This window comes from Leucopleurus acutus (assembly GCF_964270905.1).
Source record: "Leucopleurus acutus genome assembly, chromosome: 8".
NCBI classification, from domain to species: Eukaryota; Metazoa; Chordata; class Mammalia; order Artiodactyla; family Delphinidae; genus Leucopleurus; species Leucopleurus acutus.
The window spans coordinates 48,622,999-48,635,706 of record NC_139151.1 but is presented as its reverse complement, the minus strand read 5'-3'; the positions used below and the strand labels follow the sequence as shown (position 1 = coordinate 48,635,706).

The following is a 12,708-nucleotide window of genomic DNA, read 5'->3' as shown; positions in this document are numbered from 1 at the left end:
GCAAAATCCATTAAATATTTAATGATCACTTATTATGTTCTAGACTCTATCATATAAATTGATTTGAGTATTCCTTTATTAAGAAACCCAGAGAAGTTTGTTCAATCTCTTTTCAGGGAACCACTGAAGAAACTAACATTATTTGATCACAATTGGCTGCGGTTTATTTTTCTCATGATAGGCCCTTGTGCTTTACAAAACAATGAATCAAAGAGGAAAATGTCAGCATGCCTAAGCTGTGAGTTAGCAAATATCAAAAGAAAACTCAAAAGAGAACTCATGCTACACATCATTTCACGAGATTATCTGGATTGGGTAAAACGGAATATGTACAAAATTTTAAATTCAGCTGATTGAGTTCTATCGGTTTTTAAAGATAGTCTTAATAAAAATGTTACTTACATAAGGAATCGTGTCCAAAGTATCTGTGTTGACAATTATAGGAGCAGGGCTGGCCTAAAAAAGAGAAATAGAAAAAAGTTTTAAATAACAAGTTGTCTATTCTGAGATAGGATCTGTTAACTTATTTAACCAAGAGCTCTACAGTATTTCTTGAGAACCTGTATAGGCACTATGTCAGGTGTTGTGGGGGGGATAAATGAAGTGGCTCAGAGTCCCCTTCACCCTCCTCCCTTCAAATATATGTTTGCTACATTGACCACATAATGAAATGAAGTAGGCAACAGAACTCAAAGGTGAGGAAGTGAGGATTTGTGCAGTGTAAGAGGCAAGGACTTCTAATAAATTTGGCGAGGAGTTAAAAATTTCTTTATGAAACGGCTGTGCTAAAGAATTTTGATTTCTCTCTCATGGAATCAAAATTAAACCTAAAACAATGTAACTCTTTTCTTTAAACTGGCTTTTGAGAGTATGTTGTATACAAAACAAAATAGAAGGGTTCACTTATTGACATCTTACATATATTTACTTATTTTTCATGCTGTGTCATACCTTTTCTTTGTCGTTTATGCACCTTTGATGATATACTTTAGATATCCTCAGAAAATTAAAAATTTGTCAAAGGTGACAGAAAATCATATTATATATGCTAAAGTTTCTTTAAAAAAATTGTCCAAAATACAGCCATTCCTTTTAAAGTTGAATAGGAATCTGTGTAAAACTGATACAGGAGTGTTACAAGCCAAGTCATGAGAAAATAAGAGATTGCAATCTATTTGCATCAACCAATCTGACTTCATGAATATTAAGTAGATCTATCTTTATTTTCTGTTTCTAGAATATTCACAGCAACTTTTCCTTCATGCCCTGAAGGATCTTTAATCTCCTTCCCAAACTGCAGATTTCATTTAGATAGAGGAAATAGTCTCATCATGATTAATCGAGAGCTGTCCTATACGACACGGTAGTTTGCGCAAGTACCCAACTTTGGGACATTTCATTAGCTATGCCCTCTGGAGTTAACAGAGTTAACAGCTTTTTAATGTCAATCTGTGCCTATGGAATCCTAATCTAATGGCAAAACCAATGGCAATCCAGCAGATTTTACAGAACAAAATTCCAGGTTTTAACTAAAATCACTGGCCAGTGAAAACACGACCCTGTTCTACGTATCTGCATAGTTGGTCAACTAAATATTCATGGTTTATTTGTTAACTCCTAATATCAAGTACCTTGTGGATAAATAGGGGCTCTGGAGAAAGACAGTTTCCACTGGACCTCACCAAAAAACAGTGTTTGTTAAGAGGCCTGTAGTATAGGGAGAAGAACATGAGGTTTGGAGTCAGAAGACCTGGGCTCAAGTTTGGTTTAGCAACTTCCTGATTATATGATTTGGGGGCTCAGCAACTTCTTGGTAATTTGATCTGGGGTCAAGCCCACTAACTCTCTTTGCCTCACTTTCCTTCTCTGTAGAATGGAAATAGAAATAATCACCTTCTAAAAAGGTTGTCTGAAGAATAAATGACGTGATATATTTGAATGTGCTTTGTAAACATAAATTTCAGAATCAATGTTAAATGCTATCATTAGTTAATGCCCCTAAAGATGGACTATCATAAGGATAAAATACCATTGGATGGTTTGTGAATTGTTTATGCCCCAGAGATCTCAATACTATGTTAGTGGCACAGTTGCACTAAAAAGAACTGATTAGATCATGAAAATTACCATTTATTAAACACATATTACTTGTCCATTTATAAGAATATATATATGTATATATATCCTAATTTAATCTCCACAAAACCATACTGATGAGGCATTATTATCACTATCTCTATGTTATAGATGAGAAAACTGAGGCTCAGAGAAAATGACAGCTGAGATTTCACACCAGCCTTTCTGATCCATGTTTTCCACACTGAGTTGTTCTATGGTTCCATTATCTAGGAGTCTCCACCACAAGAGGCCTGCAGTGATTTGAGATCTCTAGCAAGAGCAGCAAGTAAGACCCAGGCAAAGCAAAGACCACCCTGAAGGTAAGAGATGCCACAGGATCCTGCATATTAGATGTTGAAAGCAAACTGGTAATTCCTTAATGGTTTTTGTTGTTGTTGTTTGTTTTTTAGTTTTGATGATGTTTCTTCTGTGCTTTCTAATTGGTTCCCAGGACTCTCAAAAGATTTGTGTCTTGTCTCCTTGATTAGACTTCAAACTTTCTGAGTATCATATGCAATCCTTGTATTTCCCCTTATTATCTACTACACTTTGATCAATAAGTATGCATTGATTTGATTTGGGACTTTCAACTCATCTTACTCTTGTTTTCCTTCTATAAATTACATTAATGTAGTCTGGAAATAAATATTATGCATAGGCCCAGTTCCTATACAATGACATTTATCACTTTGTATGTTTCTATTGCTATTTTCCATTTCATGTATGTAAATTTGGTCTTTCCAATGAGACTCTCTCAATGACAAGGATTGTATACTTTCCTAGATTTTTTCACAGCATCTGGGTACACAGAAGGAGCTCAGGAAATACGTAGGATTACTGACTAAATGTAGCTATAAAGTATAGTACAAAGGAAAGTAATATCTCACTGAAAGCTTTGGAGAGCATTTCTGAGATAACCTCAAAATATCTTATGTTACCAACAAAACTGTGATGACTTTTCCAATATCCACTATCACCTTCTTTCTTTAACCAGGCACCAACACTTAATTATCCAGTTTTTTGAAATAATAATTAATTATTTCATAAATGCAGGATGTAAAAGCATTTATGCATTTATGCACTGAAATACAGTCTATGTAATGTGGAAAGTTCATTGCTCCTTCTTGGTGTTAAAAAGATCCAGAAGCACAGTTAATTCCTACATCTAGAAAAGTCACAAAAAATGCATGAACAAACGTGTGTGGATTGTGTGAACAAACATACATCACATACATCTGACATTGGCAACTCCCTGATGTAAGTGCCAAGGAGATGCCAGGGTGGGCTATTCTGAATAACACAATATCCCACTACATCAGACTTTCTAAAGATTCCCCATTGCTCTGCTCCAGGACCCCCACAGCCCTCCCCAGACCGTTTTCCCAGAAGCTTCCTGGAATCTTTTAGGTACTCAATGGCACATAATAGCAGAGAATAAAAGCCCCAAGTTGTAGTAACACAGAGTGCAGTAGAGTTCTAGGTATGGCCCATGAATGTGCTTTTCTCTCCAGCTGTTAATGTCAGATTTTCTCTTGGCTCAGCCTGACTCCTGTTTCTTTTCTCTCTTTTGAGATCATGTGAGTCCATGCCTAGTTTGATCAAGTTTGGTTTCTGAGTCTGAAAACCAGTTCCCCAGTTACTTTGATAATTCCCTCTAAGCTTCATCTCCACACTTCACACTGTCTCGCCATACACACCTTCTCTCTCCATATTGGATATTCTCTTTAAATGAACCCCTAAGTCAAATGGATGACTTAGCAGATTCCAGCATCCCCCTTCAATATGCTTATTTCCATTAACTGGAAAGAGATTTCAGTATCAAATACAAATCGCCCCCCCCCCCCCAAAAAAACTCTCCTTTAAACCAGAAGCTTAAAGGCTTGTCTTCATGTAAGTATAAAGGCTTAAGAAAATGCATCTCTCTTGCACGACCCAGCTATAAGATGTAAATGGTTTGACTCTTATATTACATTCTCTTCCATGTGGAAAAAAAAAATAGTTTATAGCAAGAGGGAAGAATAAAGATAATCATAGAGAAGCCAGATGCAAGCAGAGAAGATACTGATACAATTTAAATTATTAGATCAAGTTATTCATAAATTCCTGCCATCTTCCTGTCCTTGGGTTCCATGGGATACCCGAATATTACATCAATAACTTTGCTTATGATAGTAAAAGAGAAACTAAATTTCTGTTGCTTGCCACTAAGAGAATGTAACTAATAAAGAATCTTATATAGTGAATGCAAATTTTCAAAGAAGTTCGTTAATTCCAACTGATGTGATACTTGTTAAGTGCCAGATCTGTGAAATACCTCTGACATAAATGGGCGGGTGGTCACCCAGCCAGAGGAAGACCCTTCAAGCAAGGTATCGGCAGGGGTGGTAGAGCAGCCAGTCAGTCAAAGAACATACTCTGCGAGGCTTAGGTCCGACAAGGACAGGCTAACCAGCGGGAGGGTCAAAAGACTGAATCCAGGCCTATACCTAAACTTTTAAGAAGCGAAGTAGAGAAGAAGAGAAACCCACACAGCCAAGTGACCCAGATACAGCACGAACTGAATAGTAACGTTGATGCGGCTAGGAATTGTGCAAGGATTTCAGCTGACCTGGAACATGCAGGTAGAAGGCAGGTAGTTGACAGCAGGCCAAATTAACAGGAGGTAAATATGGCAAGAATAACTTGTGAGCTGTTCTGCGGGCCTAGAATCTTTGGCTTATCTTCTTAAAGGACAAGCCTCCTGAATATGCAAGAAGTAACACAGGCTCTATCTACAGTGTGGCATGACAACTTAAAACAAAATGGAACTCACTGACAGTTTTAAAATGAGTCCATTTGTGTGGGCATATGATTTCACTGAGAGAGGTGGAGAGCCCAGAACCTCAAGATAAATATTAGCTGGTTTAGATTGGATGCTACAAGATACCATATTAACAGTCTTTTAGCTTCACAATTCCCACAGAGGGCTGTCATCAGGGTGAGCCCCAATCAGACCATGTCCCGATCCTAACCAGGGGAGTAGAACATGGGGGTTACTACCCACATACCCAATCAGGTCTGAAATGAGATACCTCCCATTAAGTACTGATTTGGTATGCTAAAGACTGAACTCAGGACAATGTTATTTTTATCAGGTTTTCTCCCTAATCCTCCATCATGTTGGCCCATTCTGGAAATTAAAAACTGTGATGTGGTTGGGGGGACTTCTGCCTCAATTGACTGCCTGTAGTTCTCTTCTGGACTGAAACCCTTTCTTCCTTCTCCTTCTTTCCCACAATCTGTTGGGTGGAGCCACACACCCCTAGTTGTCCGCAGGTAGGGTCCTACTCTTACTCGAAGGAGATACCAGGATTTACCTACTTGAAGGATCCGTAGTTGCCTGGTTGATCATCACTGGCTGAGCATCATGACTACCTGGAATCTCACGGTACCGTGACCCACCATACACAGATCTCCTGATATGTTAACACTGGGATGGATAATAATAAAGGCAAATACTTACACGGCACTTATTTATATCAATTAACTTATTTAATCCTCACATAACCCAATGAGACACTGTTATTCTCAATTTACAGGTGAGAAAATAGAGGTTAGGTAACTTTCCCAAAGTCAGACATCTGGTAAATAGATTGTCTTCAAACCCAAACAATCTGACAGTCTGGCTCAGAGTCCATGCTCTTTTTTTTTTTAAGCTATATACTTTTATGTTATTTATTTTTTTAACATATTTTAAATTGAAGTATAGTTCATTTACAATGTTGTGTTAGTTTTAGGTATACAGCAGAGTGATTTAGTTACACATACATATATGTATTCATTTTCATGTATTTTTTTCAGATTCTTTTCCATTATAGGTTATTACAAGATAATGAATATAGTTCCCTGTGCTATACAGTAGGTCCTTGTTGTTTATCTATTTTATATATAGTAGTGTGTATCTGTTAATCCAAACTCCTAATTTATCCTCCTCCCAACCCCGAGTCCATGCTCTTGACAATCATACTCTACTGCCTTTCAGAATGGAATCACACTTTACCAGAACTCTTTAGATTCTAATTTTGACTGTTCACCAACAACTCAGAGGCCAGCTGAAAGCCAAATTAGACATCCACCTTGATCCAGGATGGTTCCAAAACCTGCCCCTCCTCCCTCTGGCCCTAGTGCATTGTATGAACAAGCCTGAAGTTGCCACGACTTAGGAGAAGGCGAAGCACAGGCACATGCAGGCTGACTCAATCAGGATTTCTTTGAGTAAGCTCCAAAGAAACTCTTTGGTAAATTAAATTTACCAAACTCTTAAATTTACCAACTCTTAAATTTACCAACTCTTTGGTAAATTAAATTAAAGACATATTGATGGTTATATGAGAGACGAGGAAACAAAACAGGAAGAACAAATCTACTCGAGAATCATAAAACTTGAAGCTGAGGCCTTAAGAATCATTTAATTCTACCTTTCATTTTACAAGTATGAAATGGAGACAGAGAAAGGGAGAGGCATGCCTCAGAGCTCACAATTATTTAGTATAAAAACAGAAGACAGGATAATAGCAACAAGAATAACAATAATAAAATATTAAGCATTTACTGAATGAATATTATGTTCCAGGGTTGTGATAAATACTTAAGATACATCAATGCATTCACTTCCCAAGATGTTCTAAGGAAAACATTATCACTCTCATTTAAAAAAAGAAGAAAGAAAGAAAGAAAGAAGGGGAGGCTCAAAGTGGCTAAATCACTTGCCTAAGGTCACAAATCTAAGAGGTATCACAACCAGGTGTCAAACCCAGGCCTTTCCAGCCCCAGAACCTATGCTGGTAACCACCAACATCTCCTGCTTCCCTCTCCTGAGTTTTTCCAGTTAAGGCCGAAAAATGCAGTTATTTTCTGCCCCGAAAGATGCTAGTTTCTCTTTGCCAGTCTGAAGAGAAATTTCTCACCGTACTGACTCAGATTCAATTCCCAATTCTCAGAGGGTTTCTAGGTCCCTTAATCTCTTTCAAAACCCTGCTTAAAAAATGGGACAATGCTATTTTCCAGTTAACCTATTTCCCAAGAAGTTAGCTAGGGAAATAATGCACGTGAAGTGAGAAAGAGAGGTGTTCTATAGATGTAAGGTTATATTATTTATTACTGTGGTTATTTCTTGCTTTCCTGGATTTCCTCTCCCTTTTCATATTCCCTCTCCGCGAGACCGGCCAGGTGGGTGCAATTTGATCTGAGTCATCACCAATAGCAGCGCCAAGTGGTTCTGGCCTGTCACCTGGTTTGCCCTTACCCTGCAGTGACATAGGGGAACCCCCCTCACAGGTGAGGACACTGAGGCAATACCAGGTGAGTGGGTGAGTGATCAATGTGAGCGCCCAAGGCTTGGCTAGCCAAGGCATAACTGCAGGTTAATGGTCATGGCAGGATATCTCAAGGGAGCAATTTTGGAGGAAGCTAATACCCTGGTTCCTCTCCCTAGCACTTAATAAAACGCAGGGATCATTACCTACCTAGCTTACCACCAGACTGGCTCAGAAAATGGGAAGGAAGAATGTCAGATTTATGTTTGGCTTGAACTTGATTCATCTCTGCTTGCCTGAACTCTCTTAATAATAAAAAAATAATATCCTCACTCTACAGAAAACTGAGGCACAGAGATGTTAAGCAATTTGTTCAAGGTCATCCAGCTGGTAACGGCAAGGTCAAGAGTCAAACCTATCAGCCTAGTTCCAAAGTGGGTAACACTTACATACAAAATATTTGCTTCTGCTCCCTATTAAAATTTGATACGTAGCCAGAAGTCTGTTTTAGTCAACACAAGTTCTTTCATTGATCTTTGAAAATACACCATTAGTATTTCTTCCCTTTGGATTAAAGTGATAACATGTCTGTTTGATCCTCCCTTAAAATACAAGGTACTGTAATATTTTACAAAATATGAATGATATCCTAAGGGCCTCAGTTAGGCTGAGTTGGGCACCTCTTTATCCCTAGTACAGAAAAGATGGGGCAGCCTGGAGAATGAGGCACAGAAAGTAAAGACCCAGAACTAAACCGAGTTTTTCTTACTATATTTCTCTAGAATCAATCCCACTTGGAGAAACAGATATAAATTGCTTGAGCTGTTATGAAGACTCTTCAGACCTCCATCCTACACCCTCTCCACATACCTCTTTGCAGTTAGTGTAAAAGGCTAAAATAAAAGACTCACCAAAACTAGGTCTGTAGATCATCACCCAAACTCAAATAGATAATTATATTAGATTGGCCACCTATATCATGCTTCATAATTTATGATGTGTGTCCACACACACTAGATCATTTCATTCCCACAGGCAGAGGAAAGGGAACTAACATTCATTGACCAATACCCGCTGTGTGTCAGGAAATATGCTAAGCTCTTCACCTCTGCTTTCTTATCTGCTCTTCACAGAACCCCAGAGGGACTGGTGGAACTTTCCCTTGTCTATAGGTAAGTAAACAGAACCCCAGAGTGATCCAGTGTATTTCCCAACGTCAGACATCTAGAGAAAAGCAAAGCTGAGATTCAAACCTGGGTCTTCTGACTGTGAGCCCCTTGCTTTTTCCCATTATTAGTCCATGATGCCACAAATCCCACTGATTCACACTGAGCATTGACAGATCTAACTGCTTCATTTGTGCAAATGCTCTCTGAAGTTTGCACGAAGAATGGAGTCATTAGCTCAAATCTCAGATGTGGTTTAGTCAATGTGCCCCATGCCACAACAACCATACCTACTTAATTCACTGTTTCACTCCACGTGGTGCTATTCCTGGAAAGAGCCATGTGGATACCATCTGCTCCATTTTGCAAAGCCACTGAAGAGCTATAATCTTAGCAGTCCCGTTGTATTTTCCAGACTTAGGGTACCAGAATTCTGAGCAAGCTGTCAAATCTTGCTCAAAGCCGGTTCATCAGGCTGAGGTGGGGCCTGTTTCTTCTGTGGTACCTGGATCAGGGCCTTGCACACAGTGGGTGATCAATCAGTGATTGCTGTTTAGTTTCCTTCTCTCATCTCCTTTACTTCCGTCAGGCCAGGACTCTCACTACTCCAAGCAAACGCCTTGCTTATGCCTACTATAAGGTCACTGTTTACATTTCTTCCTTCTCCCACATCCTGAACCAATCATGGTCCCCTCTCTTATCTTCCTAACCAAGCTCCCTCCATCCTGCAAGGACAATCTAAAGCCCCAGACTCTCCATGAATGCTTCCTCAATCCTCACTGCAGGCCTCAATCTGTCCATCCTGCCCCTCTCAAATTTTAAAACATTCATTATTTGTACTACTTCAGTTCACATTAAATTATAAATATAAAGGAAAAGGAATTACGTGAAAGCACCAAGTTCTGCCATTCTTAATGAACGTTTCTTTCTGTTCTTACACGTATGTTGATGGCTAAGTGGTTCATGTGTGACATTTGCATCTCCTTGATGAAACTGTAGTCATTGTGAGGGCAGGGCCCTCATCCTACTTCATTTCTTCACCAGCCACTTCCACCAACACTCCTAACCGTGCTTGGCATACAGTATACTCAAAAGATGTTTGTTAATGAGTTTTTAAACCTTTGGAACTAGAACCACAGCAACAAGAGAGAAGATTCATGAGAAACCTGTGAGGCAACAGATTAGGTGAAATGGGTAGAAAGGGGTAATTGCACGCTGCCCCTTGGTGACAAGCTGTTGTATCACACTGCCTGGTGCTATTGATAGCATCTGGAGCTACCCTGCGCTACAGACCATGCTACTCGGAACCATGGCATGTAAGTTAGGGAAAGTTATAAACAGAAAGATTCTTCAGTGTCTACCATATGCTGTTCCTTTACACTCATTCTTTTCTACTTCTCATTACAAGCCTATGAGTTGCATGCTATAATTATGCTCATTATACAGATAAGGAGAGTGCGGCATGAACCTGTAACAAAACTTGCCCAAGGTCACTAGACTAAAAGTGAGAGGAGCCAAGGCTCACTCTTTTTGACTCCAAATCCATATTTCTGTGGTATCACCACCCTGTGTGGAGCGAGGAAATGTTCCTTGCTCTAATTTACTACCCCGCCGTATATTTCAGAAGTTGGAGAGGTGAGAGGAAGCCTGGGATCTGGTGAAAAAGCTAAGGACTCAAAGATTGTCAAAAAAGTAAAATGACATCCTCAGAATTTCTTAAACTTCTCAGATGAGCGTGAAGATATATCCCGAAAGATCCACCCCAAACCGGACATTTATTTGACCCATCACGTTCAGTAACTCACAGTGAAAAGGCAATTCACTGAGCCTCCCAATTTATTTTTATATTTGAGAAATAAAGAGTGAGATGGATGACCTCTAAGAGTCTATGTCTCATCAAGGATCTGATTTCACTCATCATAAATTTGGACCTGCTGGGAAATACTGGAAAGAAGGCAGGGATGCTATACAAGTCTTCTTTCTGGATGGTGATGATCTCTGCTTTTATCATTCAGATACAGAAAGTCTGAAGACATGACATTAAGACAGGCATGCAGAAAAAAGACAAAAGTCTAGTTGGGAAAAGATCAATAATATAAAGTGGCTTCTAATGAACTGGATAAAGGATGAGGTTCTGACGTCTTAGACAAGGCACCTCAAAAATCCACTTATGATCATTTTTATAATCTGTATTTTGTATGATCATGTTTAGAGCCTGTATTCTGTTTTTCTTGTGAATAAGTTACTTTTCTGGCCATAAGACCATGCAATTAGTGGCAAAATATTCTCTTCCATATTAAAGAGACAAAAAGATTTGAAGTGAAACAGAGAATTATCACCAAGCTCTTTCTTCCATTCTTGCCTTTCTCCATGTTCGATAAGCCTTAACTCCAGGAAAAGTTTCTTAACACCTAAGGTCTGCTTGATTTTTTTCCCCTACCAATCATAAGTTGATACTAGATAATATGCTCAAAGTTTAAAACATAACAGCCATGGAGAAAGTCTTAAAATATTTCATATCTAGAATGCTTTTCTGGGGTGTGTATGAGAGGAAATGTAAGGGAGAGAGATGAAAAGGAGGTGTGAGTTTGGTTTACTATTTCATCATTAGTAAGAGATAATGTTCTTATGTTCATGTTAGGCCTGGAAGATGTTTCAATACCTGCTTTTAAACGATGGCACTTGGGCCGCGTTGTGGAAAAAACAGAGTAGACAACATTTTAGATCAATTTCCCTTATTTTAAATGCTGAAAACATCTATACGTCTATTAATCTCCCCTCTATCCACTTTTTCTTCAAAATTAATGTCTTATTTGAAATCATTTTCAATGAGGAAAAACATGGGGGAGAGAATAGATAAAAAGGAGAAGTGAATGTGGACTAGAAGAATAGAGGTTGGCTAAATACTGCCAGCAATTGCTGGTGCCAAAGAATATATTTTGCAGATGTGTTTGTATACTGTCATTGACTAGGCAATGAACTCTTTGTTTCACAGCCAAGAGCCTACAAATCTCTAGGTCCAAAAATGCCACCCAGTTCCTAGCCCCGCAGCTGCCTTAGCTCCCCAGAGTGGCAATATCTATGTTACTTTGGGTTTCTCAGTTTTCCAGTGGCTTTCTTACCCTTTGTTATTCTGCAAGCAAGGGTTCTGTTCGCCAGTTTACCTCCTCCTGGGCCTAGGATAATGCTACAATTGTGCCTATCAGAGGAAAGATGAAGGGATATTATCTGTTGCAGTGGGCTAGAGGAAAGAGGGTAGCAGTGAGAGAGAATGAAATGAAGAGAAAGAAGGCAGAGAGGAGGTTGTTCTCTGGTACATGGGGACGCTGTCACAAGTTGGAGAGTGAAATGATGGCTCCCAGGCTGACTCTCCTCTGTTCTCTCAGACCACTTTGTCCACTGGAATTATAAACTCAGATACTTCGGAACCTTCATTCGTTTTATAAAGGATTTCCCCAACCAAGTGGAAAGGAGATGATGACTTCCTTATGAATATAATGCTTGTAACCTTACATCTCATGACCCCCTCCTTGCCCATTTTAACTTGACAAACATCATTTGCATGTTATGCTTTTATGTTATAGGAAGAGCACCTCCCAGCCCTATACCTGGAGTCAGCAGATGAGGCATCTAGGGACGGCTGAACCATTGCAGAACTTGATCAGGTCACTTAACTCCCTAAATTATTTCTAAGGCTACATTCAACTACTAATAAGAATTGGATGATTCCTGATTTTAATACTAACCTAATTTTTAATATCATAAAAGCAGTAATAAAAAGAGTTTAGGATTTGGGTCATCTAAGATTTAAGACATTTCTTCTTACTTTTATGATGGTCTTAGTCAAATAATTTAGCCTTTCTGAAATATCTGTTCATGTACAAATGGAGATTATAAATTATTATTTGGTCAACCTAATGTGCTTCTTCAAGAAGCAGATGGGATAATATATAAAAACCCTATGCAAAACAAACAAACGAAACACCCTGTACAATTTGTAAAAGGATACATTTGGGCTAATTATTAAAAATCAGCAACATTAATAATGGCAATCCTTACTGGTCACTTTCTTTGCTTAGCTGTTTTGCTAAGGGTTTAACTCACATTATGTCATTTAAACCACAAACAAA

The 12,708-nt window shown here is 38.8% G+C and overlaps 1 protein-coding gene across 6 annotated transcripts in view; it reads right to left on the bottom strand.

The window, feature by feature from the left end:
- DLG2 (discs large MAGUK scaffold protein 2) overlaps positions 1 to 12,708 on the bottom strand; it is an 812,656-nt gene that overhangs the window by 756,534 nt on the left and 43,414 nt on the right. For all 6 annotated transcript variants that reach the window (XR_014326386.1, XM_082844899.1, XM_082844903.1 and 3 more), the window contains exon 2: positions 403 to 456. Coding sequence is in view for 3 of the 6 variants with exons in the window: in XM_082844899.1 (XP_082701025.1) it covers positions 403 to 456 (54 nt within the window). In the remaining 3 variants the exon portion in view is untranslated. The remainder of the gene's footprint in view (positions 1 to 402; positions 457 to 12,708) is intronic.